The following is a 19594-nucleotide window of genomic DNA, read 5'->3' on the forward strand; positions in this document are numbered from 1 at the left end:
GGATGGGGCTGGGGTGTCGCGAGCGTGGCGGGGCGGCGGCGGCGGTGGCGGCGGCGGCCGCCGCCGCCGCCTCCGCTGGAGCCCGGTCGGAGGGCAAGGCTGGGTGGGCTGGTGGGCGGCACGAGGCTGGAGAGTGTATGCTCCGCTGGCGGGAGACTCGTGGAGCTCCGCAGCGGGTCTTTTGGAGGGTTAGCGCTTCTGCGAGCGGCGCTGAAAATTGTGGGCTTGAATTGATTATGTGCCATGTCGAAGATTTTGGAAGCAGCAGTGACCAATACGCCTCCGGTAGCCCGCTCTTTCCGAGTTCGTTTAGCACGATACCGTCATGCTTGTGCGCGTGTGATCTGGATGTGGGCAGAGATTGGTACATCTACGCTGCACTGCTGTCGCTGGCGCCGCCTGCCATCAGCAGCCACCAGCACGGGCCAGACTAGCTGAACACCATGTCACTTTCATTGGGCGAAGCTGAGTGACGGTTGGCCCCCGCACAAATCAGCCACGTAGCGCCATCTGTGGCCTGCGCTTGCGAACCGTGGCCGCATGGCCGGTCTCACCCTCGCCCTCCGCCGCAGGTGAACCCGGCCGAGCACCAGTACGCGCTGACGCTCACCATCATGCCGGTGGTGCAGAGCGATCAGGACGTGCCGTTCCAGCTGCGGCTGGCCAACGCTATCGGCGAGTCCACGCTGGACTTCCGTATGGGGACCGGCGCGCCGCCGCCGCCGCCGCCTCAGCCGGCCGCGGAAGGTAACGGCCCAACGGCCGACGCTGACGGCGCCGGCCGCCCCAACAGCGACGCCCACAATGGCAAGGATGAGTTCTCGGCGGCCGGGCGCGCGCCCGCGCCGCCCTCTGTAGACCGCCCCCTGGTGGGCAGCCTGCCTGCGGGGCGGGCCGGGCTGCTGGCCCGCGGGATGCGCTGGACCGCGGGCTGCACTGGCTGCTGGAGGCGGGAGGCCTGCGCTGGTCGCTGCTGGGAGGGCAGCTGCTGCAGCCGCGCGAGCCGCACCAGCACGGCAGAATGCGCTGGTGACGTGGGGGCCTGCCTGTCGATATGAATGAGCCCACCACAGCCTGGACTGCGGGCTTGAGCGAGGCGGGTTGGCTAGGACGAGTATGACGGCGCCCCAGTGACCGGCATGCAGCCACAGCGGCGCCAGAAAGCGAGCGCAGAAGCAAGCGCAGTGGTGCCACCGTGGCGCCGTCAGTCCTCCGATGGTCTGAACAAAACCACACGCGGTGCATCCACGAACCGAGCTTTCGACTTGTCGCAGACTGGTATATCGCGTTTTCTTGGAGGAGAGTGGTTATCCGCTTCTGCCGAGTGCGTGCGAGCTTGAGTGGCCATCTGAGGTACGTTCGCTTGGTGGCGCGCTTGACTCTCTCGTGGACTCTCCGTGGACTCTTCCGTCACTATCGGCTTTATAGTGGACCCTTAGCTTGCAGAGTTAGTAGTGTCGTTAGCGAGTGTTTTCAGTAAACCCAAGTGCTGGTTGACACATATACTTGGAAGTCCATGGATCTCTCTGCTGTAGCCACAGCGCATGCCCAGCACATTCACGAGCTCACCGTAAATCCAAAGCGTGATGTTGGCAGCGTGACGTTTTAGTCGATCAGTAGACATGCTGCAGACGAGACTACTTAGCCGAGCCGTCTGCTGCTGTTCGCGCGCCGCACGGACGGTGCTGATGTCCGGCGTGATGTTCTAACGCGTCCATCGGCGATTCCAGGGTCGCTGGACGGAGGCGCCATCGCCGGCATCATCGTCGCTTTGGTCCTCCTACTGCTGATCATCGGCGTCGTGGTCTTCGGACGTAGCCGTGGCAAGTGGTGTTTCGCCGGTGAGTCGCGCTCGGAGGATCGCCCGGCAAGCTATGGTTCCAACTCCGTCCCCTAGGTTCGCTAGCAGCGGCCCGGATATGGACCATGTGGACCGTGGATTCTAGATCCGATTTAACCAAGTGCCTGGAATTATGAAGACCATATTTTAACGTCTGTGGCGCATTTGGCGCATGAACTGTTTGGTGGGTGACGGTTGCGCAGTATTTATTTTTTATTTGGCAGAGTACGCCTGTTTTCTCGACCACAAACGCAGGTAGCTGCAATATCGTTCGGCCATCCAAATGGATCATTCGCGTGGCGGCCGTGAACAACGGGTGTCTGACATTTGGAACTGACGGGGATCTGATTCATTGATGGTGTTCTCGGTATCGTGGCGCCTGTATAGTTGTAGCTGCAGCCTATGGTATTACCTGTGCGGTGCGTTCCGAACGTGCGATGGTGTTACGCTGCTTGCGACGACCAATTAACCATCTCCCGACCCCGCGTCGGGGTAAATGCGATGTAACCAAAATGCTGCTCAGGTAGCAAGCTTGCCAGGCCTCATATCGTCCGGCTTCGCTCTGTGTGCAGCCTATAGTTGTATGCGACCTTTCGTAGCAAGGCATATAAAGTGCTACGCAATCTGCGATGAATTTGCCTCCACCATCTGACCTGACAGCATCGATCCTTTTCTCTCTTCAACACGCCATCTTATAGATTAACCGTAAGCCATCTTTAGCATCGTGCACAGAGGCGCAACCAGCGGAAGTTTTGCCGGTCACTGGGTGCATTTGATCCGCATCTACACATCTGTCATCGTCAGATGCTTTGTGTTTGGTCTATCGGCACCAATCTGGTGACGCCGCAGACCTGCTGCTGGCTGCGCCTCTGTCTTTTGTGCACGCTGGTGCAGGTTGTGTCTAGTGTTAACAGCAAGTCTGGTGGCGGTTGGTACTGGGTCAAGTCCATACACTGTGACAGCTGCATGGTAGCTGCATGTCTATCGGGACCACCAACTTTGCTGACATTGCCACCACACCCGGGACTACTTGGCACTAAGATATTGGCCCTTCCACATGCTGGTTTTGCCACCCAAAGTTATATGTGGCTATGCCTCTAGTTGTCTCGCTATATCATACACCAACTAGTTGGGGCTTAGCGGTAGACTAACCTTACCATGTGCAACTGCGGTGTGCCCTACTACATTAATATGCATGTTATCACGATTTCCATTGAGTCATTAGACAGCAATCCACTAACAATTTTATGCGGTGTCAAAAGTAAACTAAAACAGTGCATGAACCTATGGAAATCTTTGTTAGATTGTTTTCTTATCATAACTAAACCTGATGGTTTTATATGGTCCCTTGACTCTTTGTTTCACTTGAGCTTGTGAGCGACAAAAATTCATCAAGGCTCTAATGCGTCTGAGCTACAACCTATGAACCCTAGAGGCATGTCTATCTCAAGGAATATTTACGGCTGCACCTGCTGCATTTCTGACAATTACCAACCTTAGTATTCTCCTGCAAGCCTCGAACGCAATCGTCACCACATGCTCATCACATGTTAACATCTACGCTGTCTTAGCACCAGCTTGTCTACACGTAGAGCCTAATCGAGACACGCGAATCGCATTGGTTGGTGTGACGCATGCGTGTTTGATGTGACCTCGCCCGCGCAGTTCGCCGCCGGCTGTCCCTGTAAGCCGGAAACAGCACGTTGAGGCGGTGGTTGTGGCTCCCTATCTCCCTTCTCTGGCGACAGCTTCTCTCTCGATTTCACCGTCAGTAACTCACTAACCCGTGGCAAACGATTTTACCAAAACATCCCCTGACACCCAGTTTACTGCTTCCACAAGGCCTGCCGCCTATCTCTTTGCCCCCTTGAAGATCACCGGTCGGCAGTTTGTGTTTAACGTAGCAACGGGGACCGGCGTGCCCCGAGCGCGTCCCACCAGACGCCTCACCGTGCTGTTTCTGGGCCGACAGCCGGCGGCGGCGGCGGCGCGCGCAAGGAGTGGCGCGCGCACATGGACAGTGAGGCTGGCGAGGGCCAAGACAACCCCGGCCACGAGCAGAAGCCGGACGCCGACGCCGCCGAGCACAGGAACGGCAACGGCAAGACGCCGACCGACACGCCGGTTTGAGTGCGGTCGGAGGCGGCTCGCCTGCGCCTGCCGCCCGCCTGTGATACTCGGGGCGTTCCTGGCCTCTCGGGGACGCCGCCGCCGCGCCGCACGGCTCGCGCCAGCTGCCGCGCCGCGCGGTGGCGTCGCGTCTGGACGGGGGCGAGTGTCGCCTTGCTTTTGTCGCCGTCGTGGTGCGCGGTGCCGTTCTCGAAGGGCGCGCGTTCCGCGGCCGGGTTTTAGTGCGCCGCGCGGGCCGGCCGATGTGTCGGCCGACGACGCGCTTTCGTCGTTGCGAATACCTCACCGCTAGGTCACATTGCGCTGACGTCACACGCCTGACGTCGCTTCCTCTGACGTCTTTCTCTGCGGCGCTGCCCACTCTGACGTCACGCGTCGCATCTGACGTCACGTCTCGCACGCCGCGAGACCGCGACATCTGTCGAAGACCAGTGACAGTGACGAGGTGCAGTGACCGCTAGCTGTTTGGCTGGCTGCGGGAAGAGCCGTGGACAAAGACGCTTGTGTCGCTGGAGTGTTTTAGTGTCAGCTTATGTTGAATGACGCGAGAGTGGTTGGAGATATAAATACATTGTGACTGGTGACGTAAGATGCTCTGGTGCACGCAGCTTCGTCGCTGACGCATACTTCGACTGCTCCGGCGCCATTGGCTTTTACCTCGTGACTGTTTTATCTTGATCGCCCTGCCTTCAGCGCAGTGTGCGTGCATTCAAAGCTTACCCCGCATGCGGGCTAATGCACCAGTTTGAAGCACAGTAAGGTCACCATGTTTATGGATGATCTTAGGCGTGCCGCTAGCACATGCGCGAGATTTTGGATGTTAAAAAATGCCCACTTGTTCCATCCATGGAGACTCTGAGCAAGGCATGTGGGGTGTGACCGCCGCTAGGTTTTGTAGAGTCTAGCTTACACAGAGCCCCATTTAAATGCATTCCACAGATCGTAATCGAGATAGCAGATTTAGCAGTACAAGCGCGAAGTGCTACCATGAGCTTAATCGCTCATTGGAGACTCGGAAGCGTGGATGTGGATGTCTGCAGATCATCTGAAGCCTTTCCACGCAGCAGGAGCAATCTGAAACTTTTCCGATCGCAAGTAGCTTGTGACGCTATAGACTGCAGTAAATGAGAAACCTACTGCCCATTCCCCCGCTCTCTAGCCGTGGTAGAAGTGGCGGCATCCCTTGATGGGCACAGTCAACTGATAGGTCTCTGCTTGATGCTAACTTCCGAATGTTGGCTGCGAGAAGTTGTGAAGCGCATGGAGTTCCACATGCAGCTTTACATTCAGTCAAAAGTAACTGTAGTGGTGCTCTTACAAAGCCTGTATCCGCATCGGCATCACTGCCTGCCTACTCTGCGGTGCTCCTGGTGGCCAGCGGGCCACCGAGGCGTTAAAAGCCACCTGCGCTTTTTTGGCACGTCGATAAATCAGTGGATGTCTATCGGCGAAATTTCCAGCAATCTTTGGTGTCAGTTTAAAGTACTTATTAATTTGCTCTACGTCTACTTCATCTTTGGCGCGTAACCTGTGACGGATGCTGATAGAGAATGCGTTTGGATATTTTAGGTGGCACCATTTGCCATCCCCTTAGCTGCCAACGATCAATGCTAAACTTGCCCTGTGGCATACCCTGTAAATTGATTAAACGTTTTCTTATTCTGAAATTTGGTGAATATAAAGGTTGAGGACCTGCGGTCACTACTCTATATCTTCGATTATACGTTGCGGAAAGGGCTCGCAAACATTGTTGAGTGTTGGTGTGTTGCGTTGCATGAGAGTTCTGAATACAATACCGTGTTCCAGGTATACTGACTGGGCCCGTGCACATCTGGCCTTCATTTTTGGCACCGTTCTTCCGCTGAGTGGACTGTTCAGATGCTGTTATTAATCTTTGAACCTGATGTTTAGTGTTGTTTGGTGTCTGAACGAACCTTACTTGGCCTCACCAGGCTTGATCGGACCCACGCAGCATTCAGGTCATTATCATGAATGTTCTTTTTGTGCTACAATACAGACAGTGCCCATTTAGCAAATGCTGATAAAGTTGATTTGACGTTTGAAATGCTTAACTTGCTTGACCTGAGTATTTATTGTGCCTGGATCCCATGGGTGGATTCAGCATACCATAGGATCTCATATTTATGGAATACTGAACTTCCGATTCTGGGATCTTTTGGTGGCTCCAGGCACGCGTGTGCGGCTACGCCAATGTGAATTTCAGAGTGTGAAGACCAGTGTAGTCTATCCTCACCTGACGTGCCGTCACAAAACTCAACCTGCCTCCAGTCTGATGGGATATACAAATCTAAAATGCAATGTTTTCCGGCTTTGAGCGATGGTGGCTCTTCAACACGCACTGCTTTCCAAGCACGAACTCCATGACACTTATCCGGCCTAGAGTGAAGTTGGTTGACTTAAATCGTCAACAAGCATTACGCTCAGCTTGTTGAATCGCTCACAAACAAGTAACCCAAAGCCGCACTGGAAAACATTCAGACGAACACCCAATTGTGTGCACATTTACTAGCGTCGCGTTTCCAGTGTTTGTGATTGTTGGCAGGTCGGATTTTTTTACCATAACTTGTTTGGTTGTAATACAAAATTATGGAAGGTGTTGACTGGTTCTTTTCGTTACACAATGCGCAAGACATATACCTTGTTAGAAGTTTATGGATGGCAATTGATGCGGAACTATTAAGAGATGAATAATCATAGCTTAGGCTTATTTGTTCGACTGTTTCGCGCTAATCGCTTGTTTGTTCTTTGCCTGGATCAAAAGAAACACCTTCTTTTTCATTTCCGCACAAAAAATCACCTGAGAAATTATCATTTCTATTTTTCCGTGGGCTGAGCCGTTTACGCTTCATAGTGCAGGTGTGGTTAAGCAGCAAACGTCATGTCAACCCCTGCTTCGTTTCCACCTATCAGGACGGTCGCATAATGTGCTAAAGTGTCATGTTGAAAGCATCGTCGGGGCTCCTTCTGATGTCTGTTCCTGTTCCAGCGAAACCATCGGACGCCGGGGCCGAGGCGTGAGTACCGCCATATTGAAAACTGGGCGATGCTATGCTTGCTGTACGAACGCTACGGACATGCCTGTCAATGGTGGCCGGTGTGTCAGGATAACTTGGTCTCATAGTTGCGTGGCGACACAAAGTGTATGGCAGATGACTGTTTAAGCTTTAAAGAAGCTACTCAATGCCACCGTGTTCTGTTGTGACTTACATGTGCAAAAGGGCGTCACAAGATGACTGAGCTCGGTTGCGTTACGGTTGGAGTTCAGAACAATGCTGTTGCCCCAGTTGATAGAAGGCCGTCAGCTGTGCTTGCAAGCCTGCACGTGCCCTTTTCTCGATACCAGGCAAAATTTGGTTTGCTTTTCCTACCCTTTCGTTTGTTGTTCTTATGTTTGCACTAATAAACGCTGCAGCAGAAGCCTGTAATAGTCGCTTGGAGTGTTGAGGTCCACGCTGCGCACTCCTCATTTCGAGGCCGCTAGATGTTGAAGGGGGACAACCGTGACGCAGGTGAGACGTTTGCTTGGCTGGTAGCCGCACGCACTTCATTTTGCTCGGTTGCCTTTTGTCTGGTCGCTGCCGGGTTCAGCTCTGTTCGCACCCACCGCTTGAGGCTGATGCAGGTGACGGCCACTCGTTCCAGTAGTGATACTGAGTCGGCTCACGATGAAAAGACCGATAAACCTGAGAAGAAACCTTTCAAACTGTCCAACCTCTACTCTAGCCTGGTGACCAAGAAGAGGGAGGCCGACGTGGAAATGGCCGACAACAAGGTGAGATGAATGCCTTGGCTCGGCGTTTATGCTGTCAGCACGCCTTCAGTTAACCCGCGTCATTCAGCAGTTGTTCTTTAATCTGCTGATACATGCTTTCCGGTTGGTTGAGTAGGGCACGGATGTCTCACGCGGCCACGTGATTGTGCGGTTTTTATATTTTCTCGAGGGAACGACACGGTCTCTTAAGATTTCTAACTCTTCTGGACCGGTCTTCACGGGCATTGCCTCGAATAACAGCTTTCGATCCGAACAAATATTTTCGGGATTACACATTCCGAAGGCTTCAATAGAACATTTGAGAGGGGATAATGCAGGATGTATGTGAACTGTTAGACTTATGCAAATCAAGTACATCATCCTTCCGATGATTAATTGTTTTTGCGTTTTGTGACGGTGAACCCAAAAATATGTGTGGAAGCCATTTTTACATTTGGTGGTGCAGGGGCTTGATAATGAACGATTGATAAGCACTCGATTTTTCGCTAAACATTGGAATGCAAGAAGTGAGGACCTCTCCTCAACCTCACATTGTAAACCCGCCCGTGTCAATGGACCAGAGCGGGGACGGAGTCTGAAAGGATATGTATTAGGGGAAAAGTACGCTTGATAAAACGTCGACGTGCGTATGAAACCCTAACTACCTATCCTTCCAAGATTTAAGCACCTGGCACCGCCCCTTAGATCTGGTGTATCTCCCTCTCGGGAATTGCAACATTGTGGTATTGTTCGGCACTCCGCTATCGCTGAAAACAACCGGCATGGAATCACGTTCATCCAAAGCATTGTCCTGCTTATGCATGACCCTTTTCCGGCACTTACATCTTTTGCTGGTATCTGCATCATTTTCAAACTTAACATTGCATGTATGAATGGGAGTGGGTGCATATAGGTGTACAAGACGTTATTGGAGAAATCAAAAATTTCTGATCAATGGGGGACTAAAAAAACATCAGCTTAACTTGTCGATGGCCACCACTGAAAAATCGCATATATCTCATGACATTCCTGTCGCGTAGCAGGCTCGGAGCCGGCTTTGGGCAATGAAGGCCATCCAAATATTGGCAGGGTATACCATATTGGTAGTTGGAAGAGTCACAAAGTTGAACATTTTAGCTGGAGCGGCTCGATAATTACCTGAAAAGGCCAGAGTCGTTTGAATAGGGCACCCGTTTTTAAACACAGCCTGTTCATCGACTCCTAAATCTATGGGAATCATTGCTCCGGACCGGTCGTAGGTAAGATGACATTGTTCCCTGGCATTAGCAAATTGAAAAAATGGCAATTGCGACTGCTTCGAACGGTCAGCAAGTGATAAGTTTTGTTTTGTTTTGAATGTTTCATCTTTACAAGCTTGGAATGTCTACACGTACACATCAATGCTATTGGAACGGTTTGTGAGATTTATTAGTCATCTGCAGAACAAGCGTGGCACAGGGTTGTGGCGCATACCTCATCCATGTAACAATACTGGTTACCGTCTGGCGATATCTACAAATACACTTGGTACTTGCTTCAAATATTGGTGGTAGCTTTAGGTAACGGTTTTTTTTACTGGACCCGGGCAACATACACAATGCTGAGCGAGGCCGGTGTAGGGCTGCATTTCTACGGACGCTTTTGCGGATATTTGGGACGGGGCAGAGAACGTTCTCCCAGCCACCCGTGAAATTCGAGAGAAAAACTAAATCCACACCTGTCGGGTCAGTAACCTATTTCGCCCGCGTTTGATGTCTGCATTACCCCAGCAGTATAATAATGTTCCATGCATTATGATTGGTTTGCGGAGTCCGGGTCTTTAGCTATCGAAAAGTACGCCTACGCGCAGTGAAAAAAGTTTCGACCATACTGTTAGATTCTGGATTGTACCGCATGGATCACGTCCATTTAAAAAAAAACATACTCCGCATAAAAGAACATTCAAGCTAAAGGCACTTCCGTTTCCACAGCACAGTTTGCCGCATGGCCGTAGGCGATTTTAGTACACTGTGCAATTAAGGGTATCAGTGCATGCTTCGCTTTTTGGTTCTCCATGCAGTTTTTTTCTGTTCTTTACTTCGATGCACGTAGCAGAACCCTTGCCTCGCACACAACATCGTTGTGGAATCGCGTGTATATTTTCCCGCCTCGTCTGTATGTCGGCCCGATATCTGTGCCTTGCGCGTTCCCTTCGTCTATATTTTTCTCCAAACACGCGGACCGCACCACGCTGCTTGTCGGACAACTGTCACACGTCGCTGGTATCCTGAAACCCTGCGCTCCACCGCCCGACATTTTGGCAGCGGCGGGCCGGCTCTGACCTTCAGAAATGACCTCTGCGAACGTTGGCTACAGCAAACTGACGCGCGATGGGTTCGGCCAGGGGAGGGGTTCGGTGGCGGCAGGCGTTCTAACTTTGAAACGCAGCGCAATGCAACACACATGTCAGAACCATGCGTCAGTTGGACAACATGCATCCGTAGCGGACCTTTTAGTGTGGTTGTTTACTTTAACCCGTGCAGTTTTCCGAATGTTTGGCCACTTGGGGGCGAGTTTTTTTTAATGTTCTTCGGATTCCCACAACCAACCGTGCCAAGCCCTCCTACACACATTTTGCGGGCGGTCCGATAATTTTAGAACTCATTTGAATCGGATGAGTTTAGGAACCCTCTGCGCCCGCCCCTGTTTGGTTGCGTTCCGTCCACTCAGCTCCTGACCCCATTCAGGGCTCCTGAACCGATTGAGAGCCCTAGAAGCGATACAGCCAAACTTCGCGCCTATTTCTGCGACTGTCTGCACGGAGCTTCTCAGAGGCCTCTGATGGTCCGAAAATTTTAACCACCGCCACCCCCCCCCCCCTCCCCCCCCTCCCCCCCCCCCCCCCCTTCTCTTCATCCGTGCTTCGGCACTGATGTGGCCGTTCACATGCGGGACCCTCAACGACGCGATGTTTGCCCCGCCAGGACGAGACCAAGGAGCTGACGGCGACCGAGGGCGAGCAGGCGTCGCCGAAGAAGGAGGCGGAAGTGGTGTATGCCGAGCTGGTGCTAAACAAGGACGGCGTGAAGACCGAGGTGCGGCCCAGCCCCGAGAAGACCGAGTACGCCGTCATCGTTGGCACCAAGAAGGAGGAGGGCAAGGAGTGAGGCGGTCAGTGGCGAAGCGGGCGGCACCAGTCGTCCGTCCTGTGTCGCTGCGGCGGCCGCATCCGCGGCCGTCGCCGCCCGCTGGCGGCGGTCACAGACCGGCCGTCGACAGCGTCCGAGAGAGGAACTGACGAGGAGAGTACGGATGTGATGGGACAGTGGGGAGGAAGAGCGTGCGATGTTAGAAGCGTTCGGCTTCGACAGCCTTGACGGCGGCTGCACAGGTTGGAGACGGCCCCCGAGTGAGAGGGCGGCGAGCGCCGGAGGGATGGAGTGACGCCACACGTGCACGGGCAGCGGACGGCGCTGTGACCTCTGTGGTGACCTCTGACCTCGGCCTCTGTCGTCAGGCAGCGAGCAGGTTGAGCCAGACTGCTATCGACTGTCAAGCGAGTCCTTGATCCGCCGGTGGCAGCGATTGTGACAGGAAGGCAGGCTAGGTACCGGGCTTGGTGTTGTCGCATTCGAAGAAATGCTTTTTATTAGCCTTCCAGAAGTAAAGGCACAGCTTTTGGTGTGAGCATTTGCTGAAGATGTTTCTTGCCCAGCGATTCTATGACACTTTCGCTTCTTCAAAAAGGAAAAGCTTGGCAGTACAAAACGCTTGTAAAGCATTTAGTGGATATCTCATGCACCTACTTACCGACGCCATTATATATGTTACGTGCTGTCGTCTTTCCATCTCACTCGCGGCATTGCCCCATCGGTGTTATGCTGTGCTTTTTGGCGTTGCCGCTCCCCGGGAAGGCGCTCGTGAGAAGCGGGGGAAAACGTCTGCCGTGGGAGGAGCTGCACTCATGTAATGTACTCTTAGATGGAGATGTACCGCATCATTCAGACGTACGCGTGTGTCTGCGCATACCGCGCCGCGGCAGCTGCTTCTCTTGCGGTCGCGTTGGCGGACACCGCCAGCCGGTGCGTCACGGCGCATGCCCGCCGTGGCCCGGATCCGGCCCCGGCTGTTTTAGCTGTTCGTGAGACGCGTCGTGCGCCCGCTCTGTGCATGATCGTCACCTGTCGCCTGTCTTTGGTGTGTGCCGGACTGTGCTCGTCGCGGGTTCCATTCGCTGTGCCTGCCGGCCCCAGCACTGGAGCGGACGCAGAGGCCGGCCGCAGGGTGGTGGCCTGGTGGGAACCGCCACCACTCGTCGCGTGCGATTATCCGAGTGCGTGGGTTCAACTCTGGAAGTGTCCTTTCGCGTCACTGGCGGTGATATGATTTGCTCTCTTGTCGCTGGACGCTGCGGTGTTTGCTTGCCACATGGCCTTCTTGTGATGGCTCGTACACTGATGATTGCTTTGTAATTTTTGTATCACTCAAATACATTTCTGAGACGTCGTTCGCCGATTGGAAGAACATTAAACATTGGTGCAGTAGAACTACATTGCGAATGCTGCAGGCGGATTTGTGAAAATGCTGGAATCCGAACATTGATATGTTTATTCTCTTTCAAATTGCATATTTGACGCGCCTCAATTCCCATGTAAGAGCCTTGCCAACATGGCAACAGCAACAGCGACGAAGAGATCGATCTTCCCGATCATCATCGGCCGCAAGCATCACCAGCTGTGACGCGTCCCAGTGCGAGGAAGGCATCACCTCAGCATTCGGCGCGCTCTAAAACCCCAATAAATAGCATTGCGAGGAAGAGTTTTCGCTACAACTGTGCACGTGCGCCACTCACCTCTGCTTTGTGCAACATTGAGGCTTCAGTGCTGGTCAGTGCTGGCATTCAGTCATGCGCCAGCACTGATTGCTGACATTTGCCCAAATATGTCGGCTTCGGGTGCTGTCCGGTGCGTGGGAGGCAGCAGTGATGGGTGAGGGGATGACAGCACATCCAGCAGGAGCACCAGCGCGTGTCACCCCTTGGACCTGGTTACCGGACGCCAGCGCGGAGTTCCAAAGGAAAACGCCGGCTTTCTGTACTTTAATGTGGCTGCTGACACGCGGACTCCAGAGATGGGGTTATATTGGTTCATGAGTTTACTTGTAGGTCCGTATCTCGAATCGCATCAAACCTTTTGTCTAATCCATCTAACGATAATCCAACTTTTTATTGAAATCCGGTTGCATTCGGCTTGCCGAAAATACGCTGGTGAAGTGCGTTTCAATCAGATTCCAAGTCTTCTTTTGTCGCCATGAATAGACAAATACGGCACATTTAAGCACATACTAATGCTTTTTGCTGACATGTTCCGTACAGTTCTTCAGACTGAACCAGCAAAGAAAAGATCGGATTGAAGCCTTTTGGATGCCTGCAAAAACCACCTGCTACCAATGGACGGTGAATCGGTTTTGCATGCATCTTTGTACTGATCTGTGACATTCACACCTGACATTGGGACTGTAGGCTCAATAGAAAGAAAGCTAGATAACCAGCTTAATTGAAATAACACCAACGTAGGTAGCGAGGTTCTGTATTTCAATATTCCTTATTGAACCACGAAAGGCAGTATAAAATTATGAGTTGAAAGCTCTTACGTTGAGTTAGCGACCTTCAACACACCAGGTGATGTTGGTTAGACGACATTTTAAGATTTATTTGTGGCTATATTGACGGCACTAAATATTTCGAGTTGCGCTCATCCTCAAGAACGGCAATGGCTTAGGAAAGGTTTGGCAAAATATTACGCCTAAAATGTCATACGTATAGCCGGCAAATGCTCCCAACATGCCTAGACAATGCCATTGAAATATACCCAAAAAGGTAAATCATTCGTGCTTCCAACATCCCGCACAAAGTTGACGTCAAAAACTGCAAAAAGCCGCACTGGCGCTATTAAGAAATTTAATCTAGTTAGACAAAGTTTCTTAGGTACGTACGAGACTTACTGCGCATCAGCCATCACGAACATCGCCGGAAACTTAGGAACGTGCACAGTCAAAAATGTTGTTCGAAGGAAATGTTCTATATTTCAGTATATTGGTGCCAGCATCAAATACGATAAACTAAGCTCACTTGTAACTATGGGCATGTTTTGTAGTGCCACTTTCTGCCCCAGACAAAATTTAACTATGTAGTAAATATGCTCTTCGATACGTCGTGGTTTGATCCCTCATTGAATGTTTGTATGACGTCAGAGTGGCTGCCAGACTGGCCGTGCGAAATTGTCGCCGTAGCGGATAGGCTGACTCACTTGTAGTATTTCAATTTGCCACGCATTGCATGCTTGCATTCACATGTTCGGTTATCGCGTTATTATATCATAGCGTATATATTGTTAAGCTATTCAACTCCCGGCCCTTTTTCCGCCATAGCCCGTTCTGCTGCCCAGCTTCCTGTAATATGTTGCACAAAACCTAATTCGTGTTCGACATCCGACCTTCTGTATTTATTGTCGCCCGAAAGAGGAGAGGCATTTAAGTCAGATTACGCCCACATGATTGTGGATCCAAAGATGCCCGTATGCACTGCTCTCCGGGTCTGTGAAATATCAACCGCTTTGGTAGTGGTCAAAGGTGCGCTGGATTGTAGCTAAATATGACAAAAACGGTCATTGGCTTACAGTAGCGTTCTGTGTTAAGGTTACCATCGTGGTGTAGCAAAAAACGAGTGTCGAGGAATGAAATCGACCAGTTTGTGCGATGCGCTTCAATGTCAAAGAAATACTGTGGTGGTGCTCGTCGGCTTTTGCACAGAAACCAAACAATGAGCTCAACCCACGTGTCTAGATGTCCGAAAATGTACTCGATGTAACGCCGATGCAACTTAGATTTTAGTACGCATTTGGCTTGAAAGAATGATTCAGTCCAGTGCATGAAGGCTATCGCTAGCGGCAGCGCACAGCGATTGCCCATCGCCACTTATTTCGCATTTTTGTATATTCCCGAAGCGCACTGGGTTATTTTCTAATGTGTGTTCTAGCTATCTGGCATAGTCAACCATGCTAATTCCAAACAGACAAATCATATCTAGGTTGTCCTCGATTAAACTCGTTACCGAGACTGTGTATTCTTTTATAGGAATGTTGTCGGTACAAATTTGTTCCGTCTGTGGCGAATGCGATTTTACCCGTGTAAGCTTAGTAGGAAATATAGCCTTCACTCTCTTCAGATGCAACTCTGTGTTAGGCAGGTGTGCTAGAGTTAGAGCCAAATTCTAGACTAAGATTCAGGTGAAAAACCATGGTAGTTTGTCTCGCGGGTAGCTACATGTAAATAAGATATGACGAAGTGGAATATTTGGCTTGCGGTTTATGAAGCCCATACAATCATGTTGTGCAGGATGGATGCAGAAGAATATATGTGGCAGCCTCTTTCGGAAGCTTTGTGCTCAAAGTTCCACGTACGATGGCGTATGGTTCCATTTTGAAACACGTTGCAGTGTCAGGGCGACTTGACACGCACTGACGCTCCCTAGTAATTTCATTGCTTTATCTACGTGGTCCGCTTTGTTTAAAAGTACAAAATCTTTGCATTTGTGCGATGGCTGAACGACTGGGCTTTCATTGTCGTTAATGAGCAAGGACACCACTTTCCTGGGTACAATCAGCATTCTGGGTGTTGTCTGTACCGTCTGTACCAGACGGTACTATCTGGCACCGACTGTTTTGCGTACCACCCGTCCAGGATCACTGGACCCTCCCGATCGGGCGTGGGACTTCGAGTAAGCCGGCCGTGGCCAGGACCTCCCCTCGCCGAACCAAGCATGATCTTTAGGAGGTGCGAGGCCTGAGAGGTGAACGCGGATTCTCCGGAAGCTTTAGCCGATCGGTCCGCAACAAGGCGACGCCCGTTGACTGAGTCTGCGGGAGGAAACAGTGTGCATCGTCCGGCTAGGTGGGATAAGTCCCCCCCCCCCCCGGGACGGAACATGGCGGTGGCCCCGTTTTCAGAAACGGCCTACCACGTCAAAAGGAAACGATTGCCGTCAGCCTGGCAGTTAAGGTTACCACGCGCCCGGGTAGCCGGTTCGATACGCTTTACTCGGGTGGGAAAGGGGTCGATTTGAGCTCCTGAGATCTGGAAAAATAAGACAGCCTAAGACACCAAATTTACAAAGTGGGCTGACCTGTATGTGAAATCAAATGGGGCCAGATATGAGCCTCCTAGGTCATGACTTTAGGGTATCGATGCCAGTTTCCTTTGGCTGGGAGGTTTATCTAGATATCAACACGTCCGCTTGCTGCTTCTTATTTCCCCAGTTGTTTTCCCGATGATTAGGTACGGCAAATCTCTCAACCAAAGCCTATCCAGCTGATGTGCGCCGTGTTTGCTTGCAACTCCTTTTCCTCTTTTTTAAGCTGTTCCTTGATCCAGCTTGCAAGGCTTAGGCAAGACTGACAGGTCCCTTTTTTCGATTCGCAGCTGGCTGCCCCTTTAACGAGGGACGGGTCGTGCAGAAACGGTAATGGCCGCGAAGAGTGATAAGCGCGGAACGCATCCGATAGCCGAGCCGAGCCGAGCCGAGCATGTAGATAGCAGAGATAGCATAGCCAAGCAGTACGGCTCGGCTATGGTTAAGACTGAGAAGGAGCCTGACGACCTCAGTTCTGCTCTGATGCAGGTAATTGTCTGATCGGCAGCGCGCTACGAAGATACGCTTTTGTCCTTTTTACTATGACACTGTCGACTCGTTCGTTTTTCCCTCACTCGACCTCAGGCGTGAAGTCATGAAGAGGCGTAGGTCATGCAATGGCCAGGGACCAGCTGGGACCGCCCGTGATGCAGGGTTGACACGGTGGTAACCGGGTCTATCCGTTGGTATGCAACGCCTCGGAAGAGATAGAGGCACAGCCCGCATCTTCGGAGGTGGTGTACGCCAGGCCTTATATGCCCTTGGTAGCGTGGTGTTCGGTACGGATAGATATCCGCTATAGACGCTTGCAGGAGAGGCAACAAGGGACCAGGTCGTCGAACAGGCCTGCCGGGCCGAGTCTCCGGAGTATACCGGCCGTGGAGACTGCAAGGCAAAAACACGGGTCACGCTAGGCTCTCGCCCTCTGCTAAGGGGCTCCGCCGCCCCATCAGGCGCGCTTTCCCATCGTGGACGAGACCCAAGGGAACGCCATCCAGATAATAAACATCACCCTGGAATTCAGGCGATGGAATGAGCCGTTGACCAGCTTTGGTACGCCGAATGCCAGCCTAGCAGCCGCATCGGGGCCAAGCTGACAGCAAATTTGCCTAATATCTTTGAAATAGGGCATTAACGTGGCATCACTGGATGTCTGAAATGCGCCAAATACAATTTAATTTAGCTCAACGAGGACTCGCGCACGTTCTGTCGCGGGAAATGCTCTGCACGAGAAAGCCCCACGCTCTGTGGAGGGTTGCTGTGGTGAGGTGAGCGTGCGCCGCACTGCTGCCCGGCTGCCGCTGGTGTCGTGCGTAGCCGGCTGCGGCTGTCATGCCTTCTCACAACAACCAATGTATGCTGAGGGGCCCATTTGTCACCGTACGAGCCAAGTGATGTTAAGTGTACCTACCAGTTTTGCCAACCCTGGCTTAACTTATCTACCCTGGCTTCACGCGTTCGGCACCCCATCACATCCCTTACAAGCATGCACATGCGTTGGCGCCCACGCAACCGCACTTATTCTTGGCTCGCACGCGGGTTAAGCCTCCCCTTCCCCCTCCCCATCCATGCCCTTGACCGCACGCTTGTGCGAGTCCTCGTTAAGCTAAACCTAAGCTGTTAAGCCTAAGCTAAGCGCATCCGGCAATCCGGTCCGTTATCGCATCTCGTATGAGTGTTGATGGCGGGATCTTTATCCGTCCCGAATGTCCCGTCATCAAGCACTCATAAGGCCCGGCGTGCACCACGCCGCAAGAGAGCAGGCTGTGTCCCGTTCCCTCCCGATGCATTCCACACGAACGGATGGACCCAGTTACCGCCGTGTCTAATCCGGCATCCCGGGCGGTCCCCACTGGTCCTAGGTCATACCATGACCTATGCCTCTTCATGCCGCCACGCCTGAGGCCAAGTGAGAGACAACGAAACGAGTAGCCCGTCTCTTAATCCAAAACGGAGCAGAACTGTGTCTTCTTGTCACGTTGCCCATCAATGTATATCTGCGTAATAGCAGGACTGCGGTCGCCTGACTCCTCCTAAATCCTGAACATACCACAGGCGCACAGCTCGGGTGCGTGCCGCGCTTACCACTCTCCACGGCCATTACCGGTGCCGGGTATTTCATCCCTCGTTAAGGGGGTGGCCGGATACGAATTTACAAAGGGTTATGTCAGTCTGACATAGGGTTATGTCAGTCTGACAAAGGGTTATGTCAGTCTGACAAAGGGTTATGTCAGTTTGAGTGAAGTCTTGCGAACCAGATCAACCAACAAATTAAAGAGGGAAGGAAGCGTATATGCAGGCGAAATCTGCACACGTGAGCTGGACAAGGCTTAGCTGAGGGCCTATCGTTCCTTATCACTGTGGAAGATTAAGGAAGCGAGAGACAAGCAAGCTGACAAACTGAACAAGAGACTGACGTTCTAGCAAAACAAACAAGCAAACAAACACCCTGGATGTGCGGTCGCGGCTCATACGCCGCGCCGGCCTCGAGGCATGGCCGGTGCGGGCCACAATGAAACTTTCTTGATCCTTATGGGTGCCTCCAATGGCTCAACGAAGATTGCCCCGGCGTAGGCTAATGAACGAGCCGTCGCGCCGAAGCACGGCAGGTATACAGACTCGTCAGAACAATGGGCTTTCATTACATGTTCGTGTTAACACACGTTCAGGTGGGCGTCAAATTGACCCCCCGAAGGGTTTTCTAAAATGGTTTCCGAACAACGCAACGCAGCCCCGCCAAATTTTGCATAGCTGTAGACTATTGAATATCAGATCGTCTGATGTCAACAAATGAGACATAGCTTGTAAGGTCGCTGAGCTATGGCAGGTCAAACTCAGGCATAGTTTTAGCAAAGTCGATTTCTGGGGAATCGTTCAAACGGATGCAACAACAGAGTGTTACACGAAGCTATGCATATCTGAGATACTTTCTTAGGCAACACAACAATTGGATGAGCAAATCGCATTGACCTAAGGTCAGATATGAAGGTCAGACTAAGGTCAAAACCAACCTGTTTTATAACTCTAGGGATTGCTGCATGGGATAGTTTTTGGTGCTCGTTTCAAAATTTTTTGATAGCAGGAACCGCGTTCTACATCATCCATGGACTTCCTAGAGGTCAGAATAGGTCACTGACCTAAAATTAACCGAGTCAACATTTTGTTTCTAAAAGCATACTGTGTAAGGTAGTCTTTGTCGCTTATTCAAATGTAAAGATCAGAGCAGTCTTGTGTGATTTTGATCGCCATGACCTTCAAAAGGGTAAACACGGTCACTGACCTTAAATGAGCATGTGACCTTTTGCATAGAGAGAGTTATCTAGGTCCCGGGGGACACTTTAGAAACCAGCCTAACGCAACTGATATTTGACCTCCTTCATGTTCCATAACCAATTTCTGGTATAGTTAAAGTCATGCACATATACCCAAATTCACGGCGCTGGTTCGGGGAGTTCTCCCAGCAACAAGCTCTGCTTAGCTGGGTGGACGCCCTGGACATCCAGCTCAAAACTCAGCACGAAAATGGCCAGGTAATTGCCCCCTCCGACTTGTGTGGCTGTATAGCCCTTACTAACACGGTGAACTGAGTGGTTGTAGCTTATTGGGCGGTTGTAGCGGGCTGTCATTAGCTGACTTTGGCTAAGGACTACTTTAAGCATTCTCATCTATGATTTTTCCTGCCTAT

The 19594-nt window shown here is 51.9% G+C and overlaps 1 protein-coding gene across 6 annotated transcripts in view; it reads left to right on the forward strand.

The window, feature by feature from the left end:
* LOC119110707 (fasciclin-3) overlaps positions 1 to 12227 on the forward strand; it is a 63121-nt gene extending 50894 nt beyond the window's left edge. The window contains exons 6-10 of one of the 6 annotated variants that reach the window (XM_037234617.1): positions 573 to 807; positions 1731 to 1841; positions 6978 to 7005; positions 7634 to 7763; positions 10706 to 12227. In XM_037234617.1, the coding sequence (XP_037090512.1) occupies positions 573 to 807; positions 1731 to 1841; positions 6978 to 7005; positions 7634 to 7763; positions 10706 to 10888 (687 nt within the window). In that variant the 3' untranslated portion in view covers positions 10889 to 12227. Of the gene's footprint in view, positions 1 to 572; positions 808 to 1730; positions 1842 to 2538; positions 2546 to 3812; positions 4560 to 6977; positions 7006 to 7633; positions 7764 to 10705 lie in introns of those variants that run through there. The other 5 variants (XM_037234625.1, XM_037234642.1, XM_037234633.1 and 2 more) reach the window with 5 other exon arrangements.
* Positions 12228 to 19594: the final 7367 nt, after the last annotated feature.

Source organism: Pollicipes pollicipes, unplaced genomic scaffold (genome assembly GCF_011947565.3).
Source record: "Pollicipes pollicipes isolate AB1234 unplaced genomic scaffold, Ppol_2.1 Scaffold_2555;HRSCAF=2994_pilon_pilon_pilon, whole genome shotgun sequence".
Classification (NCBI taxonomy): Eukaryota; Metazoa; Arthropoda; class Thecostraca; order Pollicipedomorpha; family Pollicipedidae; genus Pollicipes; species Pollicipes pollicipes.